This window comes from Ranitomeya imitator, chromosome 3 (assembly GCF_032444005.1).
Source record: "Ranitomeya imitator isolate aRanImi1 chromosome 3, aRanImi1.pri, whole genome shotgun sequence".
NCBI lineage: Eukaryota > Metazoa > Chordata > Amphibia > Anura > Dendrobatidae > Ranitomeya > Ranitomeya imitator.
Genome location: NC_091284.1, coordinates 165,144,319 through 165,163,629, shown reverse-complemented (window position 1 = coordinate 165,163,629; position 19,311 = coordinate 165,144,319). Strand labels below are relative to the sequence as shown.

The following is a 19,311-nucleotide window of genomic DNA, read 5'->3' as shown; positions in this document are numbered from 1 at the left end:
GATGTAACACTTTTTTTAAAAATGTTTTAAAAAAAAAATCAAAGTTTGACACATTAGACTACACTTTCCATTTTATTTTACTTGGAATGAGAATTAGGTTAAATTACCCCACACTTATGTTCATAAAGATAAATGGAACCTCTTGTCTCCATTAGATAAGGTTGAACATAGTACACAAAACAGCTGAGCAAGTAGCAGCAAGTAAGGTGTCCATGGGAATTGAAGTTCTGCACGACAATATGGTTTAGGAAGGAAACTTTCTCTAACGCTATCTACTCTCATAATTGATATTATGCTTGCCATAGGCAAAGTTCTCAGTATTAGTAGGACATGTTCACCTGCAATTTGGTGAGTTATTGTCTGCTAGAAATATGCAAAAATGACTGTCTAGACAGCCATGATCACATACTGCACGTCTGAGTGTAATAAAAGAAAGGAACATGAAAAATATGATCACTAAATTCGACCATAAAGTTTTGGAAGTCAGTAAAATTGAAATGTTCTGGTAAAATTTGCAGCATGATTAGTCTTTCTGGAGGATGATTACTATTAAATTGACTGGAGACATTGGATATGATCAGCAATTACTCGTGGCATGTCACCTTATTTTGCAGTAGCAGTTAATAAAGAGACCTAAAGAACCATTATCCCTTTAATGGGATCAGAAAATAAGTTTTTTTTCAGAAACAGCACCGCTCATGTAAAGTGTCTGTGTCTGATATTGCACCCTACAAAAAAACAAAAAAAAATGACCAGCACCTCAGAACAGAATAAAGGAAGTGTGATCAGGTGTAAGCTGCCATGATTGCATAATATGCAGAAAAATAAATACAGCAGCATTCTGTGATGTGTGCTAACATTGAATATATGAAATTTGGGCTGCAATAATGCTATACAGAATATACTTCTACCATAAAAGTACTTAGCACGTAAACTGGCCAATTCATGAGAGCCCACCAGCCATGACAAGGCATACCTTTCTTTGCCGAATATTTATCAGACATGCGTCTCCCAAGCTCAAAAAGGATAGATATCATGTAGCACTATTTAAAAGAAGCCTTAGGCTAGGTTCACACATTGCATTTTTTATGCTTTTTTCTGTAGGCAAAACTTGCTCTTTTGGCAGAAAAAATGAAGCTTACAAAAATGAATACCACCAAAATCTATGTTCATGAATATATTCAAATTTTGTTAATTAACAAATAAATACACGAGCACTGAAGAAAAATATAATTAAAAACACCCCATAAAACCCAAATAAAAAAGCAGGCAGTGATGTCAAATATAAATTATATTAAGACAAAAGAAAATCAACCAGTAATTTAAAATAGTGGGGGTACAGAAACCAGATAAATAGACATAAAACACAGATACCTGAGAATTATAAAATCTCAATTATGAAACCGGTCCTGAACAACACAAAGAGCTCTACATGAATAAATTAGTAACCATATAATAAGTGGTAAAAAACCCTGCTATAGCATTCTCAGTAATTTGAATAAGTGCATGAAAACCTATACCCACCAAACGCCATTACGATTATAGCCCACACTGCTCAGTATCCCTGGCATTTCATGAGCTTAGGTATCCATGGTTATTACAACTAGCGTACTGACACTATATGAGCGGTCGTAACCATGGATATCTTAGCTATAGCAATGCCTGCACATGGGATAAGTGACAGCTTATCAGAAGAACTATACTACAATTCTAATTGGAGATATTTGTGAATATAATTATTATTATACCTAATACATATTCGCATTGTATCTAGGAGATGGGAATACCCCTTTAAACCACTTCTTGATGACCATCTGCACAGTGTTCAATGGTATATCTAATGCATTGGAAACATTTTTGTACCCTTCCACTGACTGACAACATTTAAAATCTAGATCCCTTTGCTGTGTTTATGCTGTTAAAGGGAGGGTGCCGTGATTTTAGTTTTTGTATTAATAATTATTGATTATATAATCAATTATTTTTAATACGAAAGTAAATGTACTACTTTCATACTTTTTTATTTATTCATTTTTACTTTTACCACTGGAGGCTGCCATTTTCATTAGTGTGGGTGGAAGTGTCTGGGCACGACACTTGCACACCTCACTTACGGCAGCCATGGGCATAGGAGCCAACGGTCGGACCTGACCGCATCTCTTTCATTGAGGCTGCTTCTCCTGCCTCTCAGCTGTGCCTTGGGCACGCCCACTGAGCTGCTACATCACAGCTGTGAGGGGGGATTGCGGCCATTTTGTTGTTTATTTTCCTCTGTCATCTCACACACAGCTCAGTGTGTGCGATCATAGCAGGAACTGCCAGGGAGAAGCTGCTGCTGGGAAGAGAGGTTCGGGGTGAGTATCTGCAGCCAGGAGCTGTGATTGCAGCCTGTACTTATCATTACAGTACAGGCTGCAATCACTGCTCACTGCCGACCTGTTCTGAGCAGGGAGATCGTCACACTGCTCTGCCCTGAACATGATTCAGCACTTCCTGGAAGAGGACTGAAGGTAAGTACAGAGTTTTTATTTTTTTATGCATCTACCACTGCTACCTGTCCCTATATACCACTGCTACCAGCCCCTATATACCACTGCCACCAGCCCCTATATACCACTGCTACCTGTCCCTATATACCACTGCTACCAGCCCCTATATACCACTGCTACCAGCCCCTATATACCACTGCTACCTGTCCCTATATACCACTGCTACCAGCCCCTATATACCACTGCCACCAGCCCCTATATACCACTGCTACCTGTCCCTATATACCACTGCTACCAGCCCCTATATACCACTGCTACCAGCCCCTATATACCACTGCTACCTGTCCCTATATACCACTGCTACCAGCCCCTATATACCACTGCTACCTGCCCCTATATACCACTGCTACCTGCCCCTATATACCACTGCTACCTGCCCCTATATACCACTGCTACCTGCCCCTATGTAGCACTGCTACCTGCCCCTATATACCACTGCTACTTGCCCCTATATACCACTGCTACCAGCCCCTATATAGCACTGCTACCAGCCCCTATATACCATCTACCACTGCTGCCTGCCTCTATATACCATTTACCACTGCTGCCTGCCTCTATATACCATCTACCACTGCTGCCTGCCTCTATATACCATCTACCACTGCTGCCTGCCTCTATATACCATCTACCACTGGTGCCTGCCTCTATATACCATCTACCACTGCTGCCTGCCTCTATATACCATCTACCACTGCTGCCTGCCTCTATATACCATCTACCACTGCTGCCTGCCTCTATATACCATCTACCACTGGTGCCTGCCTCTATATACCATCTACCACTGCTGCCTGCCTCTATATACCATCTACCACTGCTGCCTGCCTCTATATACCATCTACCACTGGTGCCTGCCTCTATATACCATCTACCACTGCTGCCTGCCTCTATATACCATCTACCACTGCTGCCTGCCTCTATATACCATCTACCACTGCTACCTCTGTCCTGTGTAGCTAATCTAGTCCTGTGTAGCTAATCCTGTCCTGTGTACAGTATCACACAAGATAGGATTAGATACACGGCGCAGCACAGTATCACACAGGACAGGATTAGATACACGGCTCAGCAGTCAGTATCTAATCCTCTCCTATGCACTCCTCTCCCCCTTGCGTGTCTTTCCCCATTGTCGTTTATTATTTTTGTTGTGGGAGATGAGGGAGTTGAGGATTATGCGTTCGGTATGGTTTAAAAAAGATTAATAAAGGACTTTATTCTGGCCGAGTATTTACAATACATGTGAGATCTATGTGGCGGCATTATGGGTGATCTATATGGCGGTATTATGTGAGAAGCATATGGTGGTATGTGAGAACACTGGCGGTATTATGTGTGATCTATATGCCGGTATGTGAGAACACTGGCGGTATTATGTGTGATCTATATGGCGGTATGTGAGAACACTGGCGGTATTATGTGTGATCTATATGGTGGTATTATGTGAGAACACTATGGCAGTATTATCTTCAGAAAGTGGACCTATTCTATGGTGGTTCTGGCTGAGCACCTGCACGCGGGTCTGGGGTAATAGAGGGGGCAGCATGACCTCCAGTTAGGTTTAGTCAGGGGAAGGCTGGTGAGGCAGCTGAAGAGAGGGGTCTCATTTTTATCGTTACTATATGGCTACATTTCCTTCCCAGCGTCACCCCAGACTGTGCCTGTCGCCTCGCTTTCACACATTGCCAGAACAGGATCTGAGGAGGGGAATGGGGTCTGCATGCAAAGTCTGGATCAGACCAGGCTATCAATCCGCAGAAATGTTTCCTGGATTTCTGTGGAGCAGACGGTCGATCCATGTATGTAAAAGACAGCGCTCTATGTACAATCCCTGGCTGCTCCGTGCACTGAACATGGTGCCCCCCATAGACCAGCACACTGCTCTCCTGAAATACTCTGTGCTGCTGTCACCCTGCTCCCTCCACCACATATCTCCCAGAATCCTTGCTGCCTGCCATCCTCGGTGACTGTCTACTTGTCAGTATAAGGCTGCCTTCACACTATCAGTATTTGGTCAGTATTTTACCTCAGTATTTGTAAGCCAAAACCAGGAGTGGGTGATAAATCCAGAAGTGGTGCATATGTTTCTATTATACTTTTCCTCTAATTGTTCCACTCCTGGTTTTGGCTTACAAATACTGAGGTAAAATACTGACCATACTCTGCAGTCACCAACAAAATGGCTGCTCACTGGGTTCCTGAATATCATCCTCTCTAATCCCTTAGCAAACACCCAGAAGGGGAGGAGAGGAGACATCACACACGTCAGCAGACTCCGCCCATAATTACTGCAGTGCTGTAATGTGAGCTATTTGTACACTAGGTTTTTCTGAAATTTCAGCAGCTGCTCCCCCTAGTGTTTAAAAGTGGAAATTCCAAAACTTTTCAAATTATTTTTCATATTTTACTAAATTATAAAGAAATGATAATATTTTTGTAAGAAAATGTAATCATTAATTCTTTACATTTTTACAATTTCTGGAAAAAATTTTTTTTTGATGGCACCTTCCCTTTAACAAACAATGTTTTTTCCTGTAAAATGCAACTAAGAAAATGTCCTGAAAATCTTACAAAAAGCTAAACTTCATATGGGGTTAATTAGTATCACTTTAAATGATGGCAGCTGTGTTCCGGCTACTGTTCAACATGAGTGTAAATGTGATTGGCTATTTCTGAACACAACCACATCCCCAACTATAACAGGGTGTTCACAATTATGCAACCACATTATTTTAGTTTTATTATTTTTATTTTTCCTCTCAAAATGATTGCAGTTTGTTTCTCAATGGATTTATGCAGATTATGGATGACATAACTTGGCATGTTAACGGGGTTGTGAAGATAATTTTTATTTATTTTATGTCCACACTAAGTTTCTTGCCATTGTCAGGCACGTATGCTTAGGTGCTTCTCACAAAATTAGAATATCATGAAAAAGTTAATTTATTTCAGTTCTTCAATACAAAAAGTGAAAGTCATGTATTATATAGAGTCATTGCAAACAGAGTGATCTATTTCTAGTATTTATTTCTGTTAATGTCGATGATTATGGCTTACAGCCAATGAAAACCCAAAGTACATTATCTCAGTAAATGAGAATACTTTATAACACCAGCTTGAAAAAATGATTTTAAAATCCGAAATGTTGGCCTACTGAAATGTATGTTCAGTTAATGCACTCCATACTTGGTTGGGGGTCTTTTTGCGTCAATTACTGCATCAATGTGGCGTGGCATGGAGGCGATCAGCCTGTGGCACTGCTGAGGGGTTATGGAAGCCCAGGTTGCTTTGATAGCAGCCTTTAGCTCATCTGCATTGTAGGGTCAGCTGTCTCTCATCTTCCTTTTGACAATACCACATAGATTCTCTATGGGATTAAGGTCAGGCGAGTTTGCTGGCCAATCAAGCACAGTGATACTGTTGTTTCTAAACCAGGTATTGGTACTTTTGGCAGTGAGGACAAATGCCAAGTCCTGCTGGAAAATGAAATTTCCATCTCAAAAAAGTTTGTCATCAGAGGGAAGCATGAAATGCTCTAAAATTTCCTAGTAGACGGCTGCACTGACTTTGGTCTTGATAAAACACAGTGGATCTACACCAGCACATGACATGGCTCCCGAAACCATCATTGATTGTGGATTTATGCAGTGGGTATGGAAAGTATTCATACCCCTTTAGGTTTCTCACTCCTCGTTTCATTGCAGCCATTTGGTAAGCCATTTGGATTGTCTGTCTCTCTACTCTTCCTCCAGACTCTGGGACCTTGATTTCCAATTGAAATGCAAAATTTAATTTCCTTGTGGAGTGTGTGAATGACTGCCTTCTCGACATCTGTCAAGTCAGCAGTCTTCCCCATGATTGTGGAGTCTACTGAAACATATTAATGGACCTTTTAAAATGCTTAAGAAGCCTTTTCAGGTGTTTTGTGTTATTTTTCTAATTTACTGAGGCAATGACTTTTGGGTTTTCATTGGCTGTAAGCCATAATCATCAACATTAACAGAAATATACACTTGAAAGAGATCACTCTGTTTGTAATGACTCTATATAATATATGAGTTTCACTTTTTGTATTGAAGAACTGAAATAAATTTACTTTTCAATGATATTCTAATTTTGCTGAAAGCACCTGTATGTGCCCAATATTGGACACATTGAGGAGTGATGCCAAGGTATACATTTCTTTCCAACAGCATTCTGTATAAGGAATTGCAGTTTGCTGCACTTTCCTATACAATTGGTATGCCAGCACATACCGGCCAGATGGAGGCCGAAATAATACTTTTGGCCTATGTCTAGTGAAATGGAAACTTTAGGTACTATTTGTCGGGAAACGCTCTTTATGAATGCTGTAGGCTAAGTGCACAAATGGACATGGATGAATGCTGTAGGCTAAGTGCACAAATTTGCATCTAGTCTTAAGCTGCATTTATAATTAAAGAACATTCTAAACAATTGCTTTTAATAATGCTTGCTTCATGATTATCTTTCAGTGTAAACAGGCTGCTAATCACCTTTGCGCAACTCAAAAAAATATTTTCGGTTGTGCATTGTCCTATGTAAACAGGACTCATACTGTGATGAGCAATGGCAGTATATGTGCACATAGCCATCTAATACAGATCATTTAATGCACATCATTTACTTTGGTCTGTCCATGTAAATGGGTTATTAATTGCCAGGCCATTTAGTGGTGCCAGTCAGCCCATGTAAGTGGACCCTTGGTGATTATATACCCAAATGATTTATTTTGTCCAAATTTTGCCTTCATCAGCTTTCCACATTTTCCCTCTCACAGGTCATTCAGTGACTGCATATTTTACACTTTCCATTGTCCTGATCCTCATTAATTATTTACTAAGGTGTCACATCCTATCTGCATTTTTCTGTTTACCCTTTTGCTGATAACCCCATGGGAATCTAAATGCTGACTAAACAGCTTTTTTTCAATATGATTAAATTAAAAATTAGAATTAAAAGTAATGGACATGTCCTGGCTGTCGAAAAATATTTTGTGTGTAAATTTCAATATATTAGTGTAATGTGCTGACTATAGTAAGGAGGTGTACTTTAAATGCTTTGTGCTTTCAAGTTGTAAAAATGTTAATTATGGTAAAGTGCAACTGTTATTGGAAAGGGAAATTGATCTAATTTTATGATTTTCTACTGGGAAATTTGTATCAGCAAGCAAAATTCCTGTTTTTAACTGGTTGTTAAAATCTCATGTTGCTTAGTAAAGCACATTACACTCACACACATAATTTATGGTTATCTAATACCATTTCTATTTGATATATTTAATATGCTAGCACGGTCTTCAGGTTATAATCATTCAGAAAATAAACAGACTGATATATTGTATTATGCAAAGTTCACAGGGTTAGTACTTGATATAGGGAATTAAATACAGTATTACTAAATTAAAAGTACTTCACCGCCCCTTCAGGCCCTGAACTAGAACTGTGAAGGGCTCAAAGTCCATGTTCCTTATTCTGGTCTTTGATGTGTGGGAGAAAACCAGTGGAAACCCACGCAAACATGGAGAGAACATACAAGCAGTAATTGTTATTATTACTTATGCTTACATATATAGCAACATTATATTCAGCAGAATCCCTGGGGGTATGTCTAAGCCTGGGTGTCCATATAGTGTGACAAAGTCAATGGCAAAGTGCTGGATGGGAGATACGTTTCACTGAGGCTATTAATTTCGGTGATTTGAAACCAAGAAGTTTGCTCCAGCCCACTATATGTTGCTATATGTTGAGAGGGATTAATGGGCCATTTAAAGGGAACCTGTCACCCCGTTTTTTCAGTAGTAGTAGTAGTCATGATCTCAGAATGCCAATGGGGTTAAAGAGGAAGCCCCCGCACTCTGTTAACCATCTAGATGCCATAGTCACTATTGACAGCAGTGTCTAAGGGGTTAAAAACCATGCTTGGTGCCAATACCAATCAAGGCTGATGCAGCAAGGTCTCAGCCATAGTGTATAGCTGAGAGCTGCTGAATTTTCACCCTTCGGGGATGCTATTGTCTGATGGTGGTCACTAATAGGTTAAACTAAAAGAAAGAAGATACAGATTAGATATTAGAAGAAACTTTTGGACAGTGAGGGTGAACAATGAGTATAACAGGTTTCTATGAGAGGTGGTGAGTTCTCCTTCAATGGAAGTCTTCAAACAGAGGCTTGACAGACATTTGTCTGAGATGGTTTAGTGAATCCTGCATTGATCAGGGGGTTGGAAACAATGACCCTTCCAACTCTAAAATTCTGTGATTCTATGTTCTATTACTCAATCATAGTTACCTTAAAAATAGTCTTCAGGAGAGAATACATCTGGTCAATGGGAACTGGTCGATGCCCTGTCACTGTTATGCTATGTGATCATTGTTGAGACATTAAAGAGGTTGGTTATCTAGTTATCAGAGGTATATTTTGCAGCATGAAATGTTGCATAGTCATTCATGAAGATGATTTTGCTATGGATGGCATTGTTCTTTTTGTACAATGGAAGAAAGTGGTCTGTCAGAAACTCTATATACTTTATCAATGTCATTTTCACGACTTCAGGGACCCTAAAGTGGCCTATCAGTTCTCTCCCCATTTTTACCATCTCAAAACATGACTCAGCTATCTCCTTTGCCATCTACTAACCATCCACTTCTTCATCCAATTAAACCATCCAGGGTTTCACAGTACTCATCAGTAAACAAGACTATTTTAAAATTAGTGAAACCGTTTCTGATTTTGAGCACTGTTTTGGGGTGGCCAAATAGCAGGTTTATACACAACTGAAAACCTTTGGAGGATCATACACTTTGAGATATGTGGGACTCCAAAAGCATAGCAGCTTCAAAAAACTTTTACTTTCTAATTGTATTTCAGCAACTGCTTTCTTAATCTAATTAATTTGTCTGGCAGACACCTTCCTCATTATGCCTTTATCTGCAAGACCCCAAGGGTGCTTTATATCATCCACAAATCTTTTCACAATAAAATGATAATACTTAAGTTTTCTTGAAATATCTAATGTTTTCATAGCTTGTCCAAGGAATTGCACTATTTGATGCTTTTCGGCAACAGAAAGATCATTTTTGTTTCAAATATTGCTTGAATGCTGTGGCCTGCTTAATAATGTGGAACATGGTTCGTAAGTAGTTTTCCTTTAATCCGGTTCACCTAGCAAACTAATTATCACTGGTGTTTGAGATGGATTTCGGTGATTCAAAGAATCCGGAGACAAACTAAAGGGATTCAAGCTTGAGGAGGCTAATTTGCATATTCCAGGTGCCTTCTGGGAAAAGCGAAGAGTCTCCCTAAGCTAGAAGATCGTTGGGTACAGCCGCGACCAGCTGCTTGGAAAGAATCACCAAACCAGGGATTCAAGCTTGAGGAGGCTAATTTGCATATTCCAGGTGCCTTCTGGGAAAAGCGAAGAGTCTCCCTAAGCTAGAAGATCGTTGGGTACAGCCGGGACCAGCTGCTTGGAAAGAATCACCAAAATTTTTGCCTGTAGGACATTATTGCAAGAGAGCTTGGCTGAGTAGATTACACAAGAAGGAAAACACACAGCAAGTCAGCAGGATCTAGGAGCAACATGGCAGATGTGACAACCTACATGGTGAGCTGCAGCATGTGCTACATGTTCACAGATCGACCAGAAGAAGAATTAAATTTCACCTGTCAGAAGTGTAGACTAGTGGCCCTTTTAGAAGAAAAGGTACGGGGTGTGGAAGAAAGAATAGCAACTTTGAAACTCATCGAAGAGAATGAAGACTTTCTAGACAGAACAGAAGCATCTTTACTGGTCACAGAAGGTGAAAAAAGTGTCAGAGAACCTCCAAAAGCAGATGAGTGGAAGCATGTGACCAAAAGAAGCAAAAAGACCATGGAGAAATCACCAACCACACAACTGAAGAACCGATATCAAATCTTTGTAGAGGATGAAGATGGCACACCTAAGGATGAAGCAATACCAGCAAGCAAAAAAGAAAAGGGCACACAGCAACAAGTGACAGCAAAAAGTACAGCCAAGAAGCAACGAAGAGTGGTGGTGGTGGGAGACTCACTACTGAGAGGCACAGAAGCAGCCATCTGCAGACCGGACATAACTGCAAGAGAAGTATGCTGCCTTCCAGGTGCGATGATCAAGGATGTGACCGATAGGATACCAAAGCTCTTCAACTCCAAGGACGTCCACCCATTTCTTCTGATACATGTTGGCACCAATGACACGGCAAGGAAGGACCTACCGACAATCTGCAAAGACTTTGAAGAGTTGGGGAAGAAAGTAAAGGAACTGGATGCACAGGTAGTTTTTTCTTCTATCCTTCCAGTAGACGGGCATGGCACCAGGAGATGGAACAGGATCCTTGATGCAAACAACTGGCTAAGACGATGGTGCAGACAACAAGGATTCGGATTCCTGGACCACGGTGTGAATTACTTGTACGATGGACTCCTCGCCAGAGACGGACTACACCTCAACAAACCTGGGAAACACACATTCGCCAGAAGACTCGCTACACTCATCAGGAGGGCGTTAAACTAGAAGAAGAGGGGACGGGAAGAAAAACATTAGACTTGAACAAAGAAGATCCAGGAAAACATACTCAGAAGGGAGGTAAGAACATTTCTAAAACAATCCACAGCGAGGAGATTGGAACAAAACAAAATCCTCTAAACTGCATGCTCGCAAACGCCAGAAGCCTGACAAACAAGATGGAAGAACTAGAAGCAGAAATATCTACAGGTAACTTTGACATAACCGAGACATGGTTAGATGAAAGCTATGACTGGGCAGTTAACTTACAGGGTTACAGTCTGTTTAGAAAGGATCGTAAAAATCGGAGAGGAGGAGGGGTTTGTCTCTATGTAAAGTCTTGTCTAAAGTCCACTTTAAGGGAGGATATTAGCGAAGGAAATGAGGATGTCGAGTCCATATGGGTCGAAATTCATGGAGGGAAAAATGGTAACAAAATTCTCATTGGGGTCTGTTACAAACCCCCAAATATCACAGAAACCATGGAAAGTCTACTTCTAAAGCAGATAGATGAAGCTGCAACCCATAATGAGGTCCTGGTTATGGGGGACTTTAACTACCCGGATATTAACTGGGAAACAGAAACCTGTGAAACCCATAAAGGCAACAGGTTTCTGCTAATAACCAAGAAAAATTATCTTTCACAATTGGTGCAGAATCCAACCAGAGGAGCAGCACTTTTAGACCTAATATTATCTAATAGACCTGACAGAATAACAAATCTGCAGGTGGTTGGGCATCTAGGAAATAGCGACCACAATATTGTACAGTTTCACCTGTCTTTCACTAGGGGGACTTGTCAGGGAGTCACAAAAACACTGAACTTTAGGAAGGCAAAGTTTGACCAGCTTAGAGATGCCCTTAATCTGGTAGACTGGGACAATATCCTCAGAAATAAGAATACAGATAATAAATGGGAAATGTTTAAGAACATCCTAAATAGGCAGTGTAAGCGGTTTATACCTTGTGGGAATAAAAGGACTAGAAATAGGAAAAACCCAATGTGGCTAAACAACGAAGTAAGACAAGCAATTAACAGTAAAAAGAAAGCATTTGCACTACTAAAGCAGGATGGCACCATTGAAGCTCTAAAAAACTATAGGGAGAAAAATACTTTATCTAAAAAACTAATTAAAGCTGCCAAAAAGGAAACAGAGAAGCACATTGCTAAGGAGAGTAAAACTAATCCCAAACTGTTCTTTAACTATATCAATAGTAAAAGAATAAAAACTGAAAATGTAGGCCCCTTAAAAAATAGTGAGGAAAGAATGGTTGTAGATGACGAGGAAAAAGCTAACATATTAAACACCTTCTTCTCCACGGTATTCACGGTGGAAAATGAAATGCTAGGTGAAATCCCAAGAAACAATGAAAACCCTATATTAAGGGTCACCAATCTAACCCAAGAAGAGGTGCGAAACCGGCTAAATAAGATTAAAATAGATAAATCTCCGGGTCCGGATGGCATACACCCACGAGTACTAAGAGAACTAAGTAATGTAATAGATAAACCATTATTTCTTATTTTTAGGGACTCTATAGCGACAGGGTCTGTTCCGCAGGATTGGCGCATAGCAAATGTGGTGCCAATATTCAAAAATGGCGCTAAAAGTGAACCTGGAAATTATAGGCCAGTAAGTCTAACCTCTATTGTTGGTAAAATATTTGAAGGGTTTCTGAGGGATGTTATTCTGGATTATCTCAATGAGAATAACTGTTTAACTCCATATCAGCATGGGTTTATGAGAAATCGCTCCTGTCAAACCAATCTAATCAGTTTTTATGAAGAGGTAAGCTATAGGCTGGACCACGGTGAGTCATTGGACGTGGTATATCTCGATTTTTCCAAAGCGTTTGATACCGTGCCGCACAAGAGGTTGGTACACAAAATGAGAATGCTTGGTCTGGGGGAAAATGTGTGTAAATGGGTTAGTAACTGGCTTAGTGATAGAAAGCAGAGGGTGGTTATAAATGGTATAGTCTCTAACTGGGTCGCTGTGACCAGTGGGGTACCGCAGGGGTCAGTATTGGGACCTGTTCTCTTCAACATATTCATTAATGATCTGGTAGAAGGTTTGCACAGTAAAATATCGATATTTGCAGATGATACAAAACTATGTAAAGCAGTTAATAGAAGAGAAGATAGTATTCTGCTACAGATGGATCTGGATAAGTTGGAAACTTGGGCTGAAAGGTGGCAGATGAGGTTTAACAATGATAAATGTAAGGTTATACACATGGGAAGAAGGAATCAATGTCACCATTACACACTGAACGGGAAACCACTGGGTAGATCTGACAGGGAGAAGGACTTGGGGATCCTAGTTAATGATAAACTTACCTGGAGCAGCCAGTGCCAGGCAGCAGCTGCCAAGGCAAACAGGATCATGGGGTGCATTAAAAGAGGTCTGGATACACATGATGAGAGTATTATACTGCCTCTGTACAAATCCCTAGTTAGACCGCACATGGAGTACTGTGTCCAGTTTTGGGCACCGGTGCTCAGGAAGGATATAATGGAACTAGAGAGAGTACAAAGGAGGGCAACAAAATTAATAAAGGGGATGGGAGAACTACAATACCCAGATAGATTAGCGAAATTAGGATTATTTAGTCTAGAAAAAAGACGACTGAGGGGCGATCTAATAACCATGTATAAGTATATAAGGGGACAATACAAATATCTCGCTGAGGATCTGTTTATACCAAGTAAGGTGACGGGCACAAGGGGGCATTCTTTGTGTCTGGAGGAGAGAAGGTTTTTCCACCAACATAGAAGAGGATTCTTTACTGTTACGGCAGTGAGAATCTGGAATTGCTTGCGTGAGGAGGTGGTGATGGCGAACTCAGTCAAGAGAGGCCTGGATGTCTTCCTGGAGCAGAATAATATTGTATCATACAATTAGGTTCTGTAGAAGGACGTAGATCTGGGGATTTATTATGATGGAATATAGGCTGAACTGGATGGACAAATGTCTTTTTTCGGCCTTACTAACTATGTTACTATGTTACTATGTTACCATCTATGAGTTTATTTAAAAAACAAAAAATTAGATCTTTATGACACTTAAATCCAATTTGCTAAATAATTTGAACGCAGTGTAAACGTTAGACTGCCAATGATATCACTGGGTTACACAGACTTTAATCTTATGTATATGCGGACCTTCAGTGGGAATCTTTTTGACCATTACTGATGAAGTCCTTAAATTCACAGAAGATTGGCTAAAGGTACCTTCACACTCAGCGACGCTGCAGCGATACCGACAACGATGCTGATCGCTGCAGCGTCGCTGTTTGGTCGCTGGAGAGCTGTCACACTGACAGCTCTCCAGCGACCAACGATCCCGAGGTCCCCGGTAACCAGGGTAAACATCGGGTTACTAAGCGCAGGGCCGCGCTTAGTAACCCGATGTTTACCATGGTTACCAGCGTAAACGTTAAAAAAACAAACACTACATACTTACCTTCAGCTGTCTGTCCTCCGGCGCTCTGCTTTCCTCTGCACTGTCAGCGCCGGCCAGCCGGAAAGCTGTGCTTTCCGGCTGGCCGGCGCTGACACAGGATGCAGGAGGAGTGCAGAAAAGCACAGCGCCGGGGACAGACAGCTGAAGGTAAGCATGTAGTGTTTGTTTTTTAAACGTTTACGCTGGTAACCAGGGTAAACATCGGGTTACTAAGCGCGGCCCTGCGCTTAGTAACCCAATGTTTACCCTGTTACCAGTGAAGACATCGCTGGATCGGCGTCACACACGCCGATTCAGCGATGTCAGCGGGAGATCCAGCAACGAAAAAAAGTTCTGGACTTTCCCCAGTGACCAGCGATCTCCCAGCAGGGGCCTGATCGTTGGTCGCTGTCACACATAACGATTTCTTTAACGATATCGTTGCTACGTCACAAAAAACAACGATATCGTTAATGACTCCACTAAGAGCTGGCAATTTTGTGCCTAGAGTCCGCTTTCTTGCATGGTTAATCATTTTATTATTTCTTTTAGCTTTAGCACTGCCATGAGCCCATTTATAAGATGTATGTTAGTGCTTTTGCATGTAAAAGTATATTTTTTATTTGAACTATTAGTTGACAGCTGAATCCTAATATACAGTTTGATATAAGGCTCTAAATATCATATATATATATATATATATTTTATATATATATATATCCTTGTTTTATAAACTATTACAATAAGTCTTCCCTTGTAAGATTCTCTCTGAGTATCATATGTTCATAGGCCATGCTGTTACTGGAAGCATATTGTCAGCTTTCTAAGCTATAAATAATTAACTGTGTTAATTATGAATTCAGGAAAGCCGTGCTAGGGTTTCAGAAAGATCCAATTTCCATGAAATTGTAAAATATATAACAAGCTTTGTGTATAACCAGCTCAATATTCTCTGCAGTAAAGACTTCGTGGGTGGACAAAATCCTAGATATTACACCAAGCAAACTTCTCAGCTCACAGGAGTCAGAGAGCATTTAATGACAGATTCCATGTGAGTCACAAAGCAAGTAATACTGTTATGTCTGTGTGCTTTTGTTTTTTCCCTGGGTTGCAGCATTACGTTCCAAGAAATAAAAATAAAACACAAGCTGCAAAATGACAACCGTTTGACTAAGTGTTTGTTCAATCTTTCAACAGTGCTTGGAACCTTGCAAGGAAACCTGGGATTTAAAAAAGAATAGCTGCCAAAGTCTCTGTGAGGTATGTCAGATTTATTCTGGGTATGGAAAGAAATTTATCTCTTATAATATGCCGTGAAGGAAAATATGAATGTCTTAGGGTACGTTCACACTAGCGTTGCGCCGCCCTGCGTCGGCGACGCAACGCGCGACGCATCGAAAAACGCGCGCAAACGCGCGCAAAAACGCGCGCGTTTTGCGACGCGTGCGTCGTTTTTGACCAAAATCGGACGCACAGAAAATGCAACTTGTAGCGTTTTCGTGCGTCCGACGCCAGCGTCGGAAACGACGCACGTGGCGAAAAACGCAACCAAAAAGACGCACGCGTCCCCTATGTTAAACATAGGGGCGCGTCGCCGCTGCGTCGCCGCTGCGTCGCCGACGCAACAGCGGCGCAACGCTAATGTGAACTTAGACTAACTCTTCGTTACTTGACAACTTTCTATATTTTTTAAATTAACTGGATCTTAAAGCTATATTCTATTTCGTTTCAAAATTAAAATACACGTTATATAAAAATGTGGAAAGTATTGATATCACTGGGCCGGCCATTAACTTAGTGGGTGCACCCTCCAAATCATGTAAATAATATATGTTATTATAGGGATAGAATAGGAAAATAACTTTAAACGTATACAATAGAAATTGTATGAATGAGAAAAACTGGCCTGTTTTTCACCAGATCAACATTGCTTAACATCCTCGGTATATATGTGCACTGCAAGTAATGCAACATCTCCGAAATATAGCTGATTAGGGCTTTTAAATGAGCACCAATTGGTTTTAAGCAAGCTAGTGACTTACTAGATCACTGAGATAGGTCATGTGCTTTTTATGTGTACAGGATGATTGTTAATACTATTCTGTGCCATAAAATGGCATAATTATCAGCAGGACATCACCTGTTTATACACAACAATTTGCTTCCCATAATTATGATTTTTAACTGGCCTTTCCTAATGATGATAGTGAACAAGCCATAACCCTACCAAGCTAGTTAAGGTCTGAAACCTTGGTCAAAGTTATCTGATCACACAAATCTCACAGGGTACAAAAACTTTTGCATCGGCCCATTTTCCTTTTTGTAACTTTTAAAATGTAAAAGATGAAAATATATATATATATATATATATATATATATATATATATATACTAGCTATTGAACCCGTTCTACGCCCGGGTGGCGAGCATTTATATTGGTATATGGTCTCCATCCTGTCATGTGCTGCTCCATCCTGCGTCCCCATCCTTTCATGTGCTGCTCCATCCTGTGTCCACATCCTGTCATGTGCTGCTCCATCCTGCGCCCCCATCCTGTCATGTGCTGCTCCATCCTGCGTCCCCATCCTGTCATGTGCTGCTCCATCCTGCGTCCCCATCCTGTCATGTGCTGCTCCATCCTGCGCCCCATTCTGTCATGTGCTGCTCCATCCTGCGTCCCCATCCTGTCATGTGCTGCTCCCATCCTGCGCCCCCATTCTGTCATGTGCTGCTCCCATCCTGCGCCCCGTTCTGTCATGTGCTGTTCCCATCCTGCGCCTCCATTCTGTCATTTGCTGCTCCCATCCTGTCATGTGCTGCTCCCATCCTGCGCCCCCGTTCTGTCATGTGCTGCTCCCATCCTGTGCCCCCGTTCTGTCATGTGCTGCTCCCATCCTGCGCCCCCGTTCTGTCATGTGCTGCTCCCATCCTGCGCCCCCGTTCTGTCATTTGCTGCTCCCATCCTGTCATGTGCTGCTCCCATCCTGCGCCCCCGTTCTGTCATGCGCTGCTGCCATCCTGCACCCCCGTTCTGTCATGTGCTGCTCCCATCCTGCGCCCCCGTTCTGTCATGTGCTGCTCCCATTCTGTGGCACCGTTCTTTAATTTGCTGCTCCAATCCATATGCCCCATACGCTGCTCCATAAGATGCTCCATAGTATATGCCCCGTATCAGGTGGCGTAAGTAACAAATGGCGGAATCGCTTCCGGCGCCATTTTCTTGAAGAGACACTGCAGTGTGTCTTAAAGAAAATGGCGCCGGAAAGCGCGGACTGCACAGGTGCCGATTCCGGCAGCAGGACCAAGAAAATGGCGGCGGAAAGGAATCAGGTGGCGTAAATAGCAAATTGCTGTGGCATGAAGTGCCACAGCTTCATGCCACAGCAATTTGTTACTTATGCCATTCCTTTCCGCCCATTTTCTTCGTCCTCCTGCTGCCGGAATCGGTGCCTGCGCAGTCCGCGCTTTCCGTCGCCATTTTCTTGAACACACACCTGCAGTGTGTCTTCAAGAAAATGGCGGCAGCAATGTGTCTTCAAGAAAATGGCGCCGGAAAGCGCGGACTGCGCAGGCACCGATTCCGTCAGCAGGACCAAGAAAATGGCGGCGGAAAGGAATCAGGTGGCGTAAATAAATTGCTGTGGCATGAAGTATCACAGCTTCATGCCACAGCAATTTGTTACTTACGCCATTCCTTTCCGCCCATTTTCTTCGTCCTCCTGCTGCTGGAATCGGCGCCTGCGCAGTCCGCGCTTTCCGGCGCCATTTTCTTTTAGACACACCTGCAGTGTGTCTTCAAGAAAATGGCGCCGGCAGTGTATCTTCAAGAAAATGGCGCCGGAAAGCGCGGACTGCGCAGGCGCCGATTCCGGCAGCAGGAGTCGGCGCCTGCGCAGTCAGCGCTTTCTGGCGCCATTTTCTTGAAGACACACTCCGGCTCCTCTGCCTGTGACTGGTCAGTCAGAGGGCGGCGCTGGCGCGCATTAAGCACGTCATCGCGCCCTCTGAACTGTCACAGCATAGGACCCGGGAGACGGAGCCGCACGCAGCGCTGGAACGGGGAAAGGTGAATATACTTACCCTCCTGGCGGTCCCTGACTCTCCGGTGGAGATCGCGGTATGCGTTCAGTGCTTACGCATACCGCGATCTCCTGGGAGCGTCACTCTGTGGGGGCCAGACTGCGCCGGCGCTTGCGCTTGCGCAGTCTATAAAGGCTTCGGACAGAGTGACGCTCCCAGCGTTATATTATATATATATATATATATATACTGTACATAATTGTCTAAGGGGTGCTTCCGTCTGTCTGTCCTTCTGTCACGGTTATTCATTCGCTGATTGGTCTTGGCAGCTGCCTGTCATGGCTGCCGCGAGCAATCAGTGACGGCCACAGTCCGATTAGTCCCTCCCCTACTCCCCTGCACTCACTGCCCGGCGCCCGCTCCGTAATCCCCTCCGCTCACACAGGGTTAATGGCAGCGGTAACGGCCCGCGGTCTAACGGACTCCGTTACTGCTGCTATTATCCCTGTGTGTCCCCAACTATTTACTATTGATGCTGGCTATGCAGCATCAATAGTAAAAATATGCATGTTAAAAATATTTTAAAAAATCAAAAAACCTGCTATACTCACCCTCCGCCGCCTTTCTCGCTCCTCGCCACGCTCCCAGGACTGCTCCATTGCAAGCGGCAGCTTCCGATCCTGTCCCAGGGCTGGTGTGCGACAAGGACCTGCCGTGACGTCACGGTCATGTGACCGCGACATCATCATAGGTCCTGCT

General features: G+C 42.4%; 1 protein-coding gene across 1 annotated transcript in view; it reads left to right on the top strand.

Moving 5' to 3' along the window:
• Positions 1-19,311, top strand: part of ANOS1 (anosmin 1) — a 358,629-nt gene that overhangs the window by 142,479 nt on the left and 196,839 nt on the right. Inside the window, exon 3 of the mRNA XM_069761580.1 lies at positions 15,731-15,793. Within this exon, the coding sequence (XP_069617681.1) occupies positions 15,731-15,793 (63 nt within the window). The remainder of the gene's footprint in view (positions 1-15,730; positions 15,794-19,311) is intronic.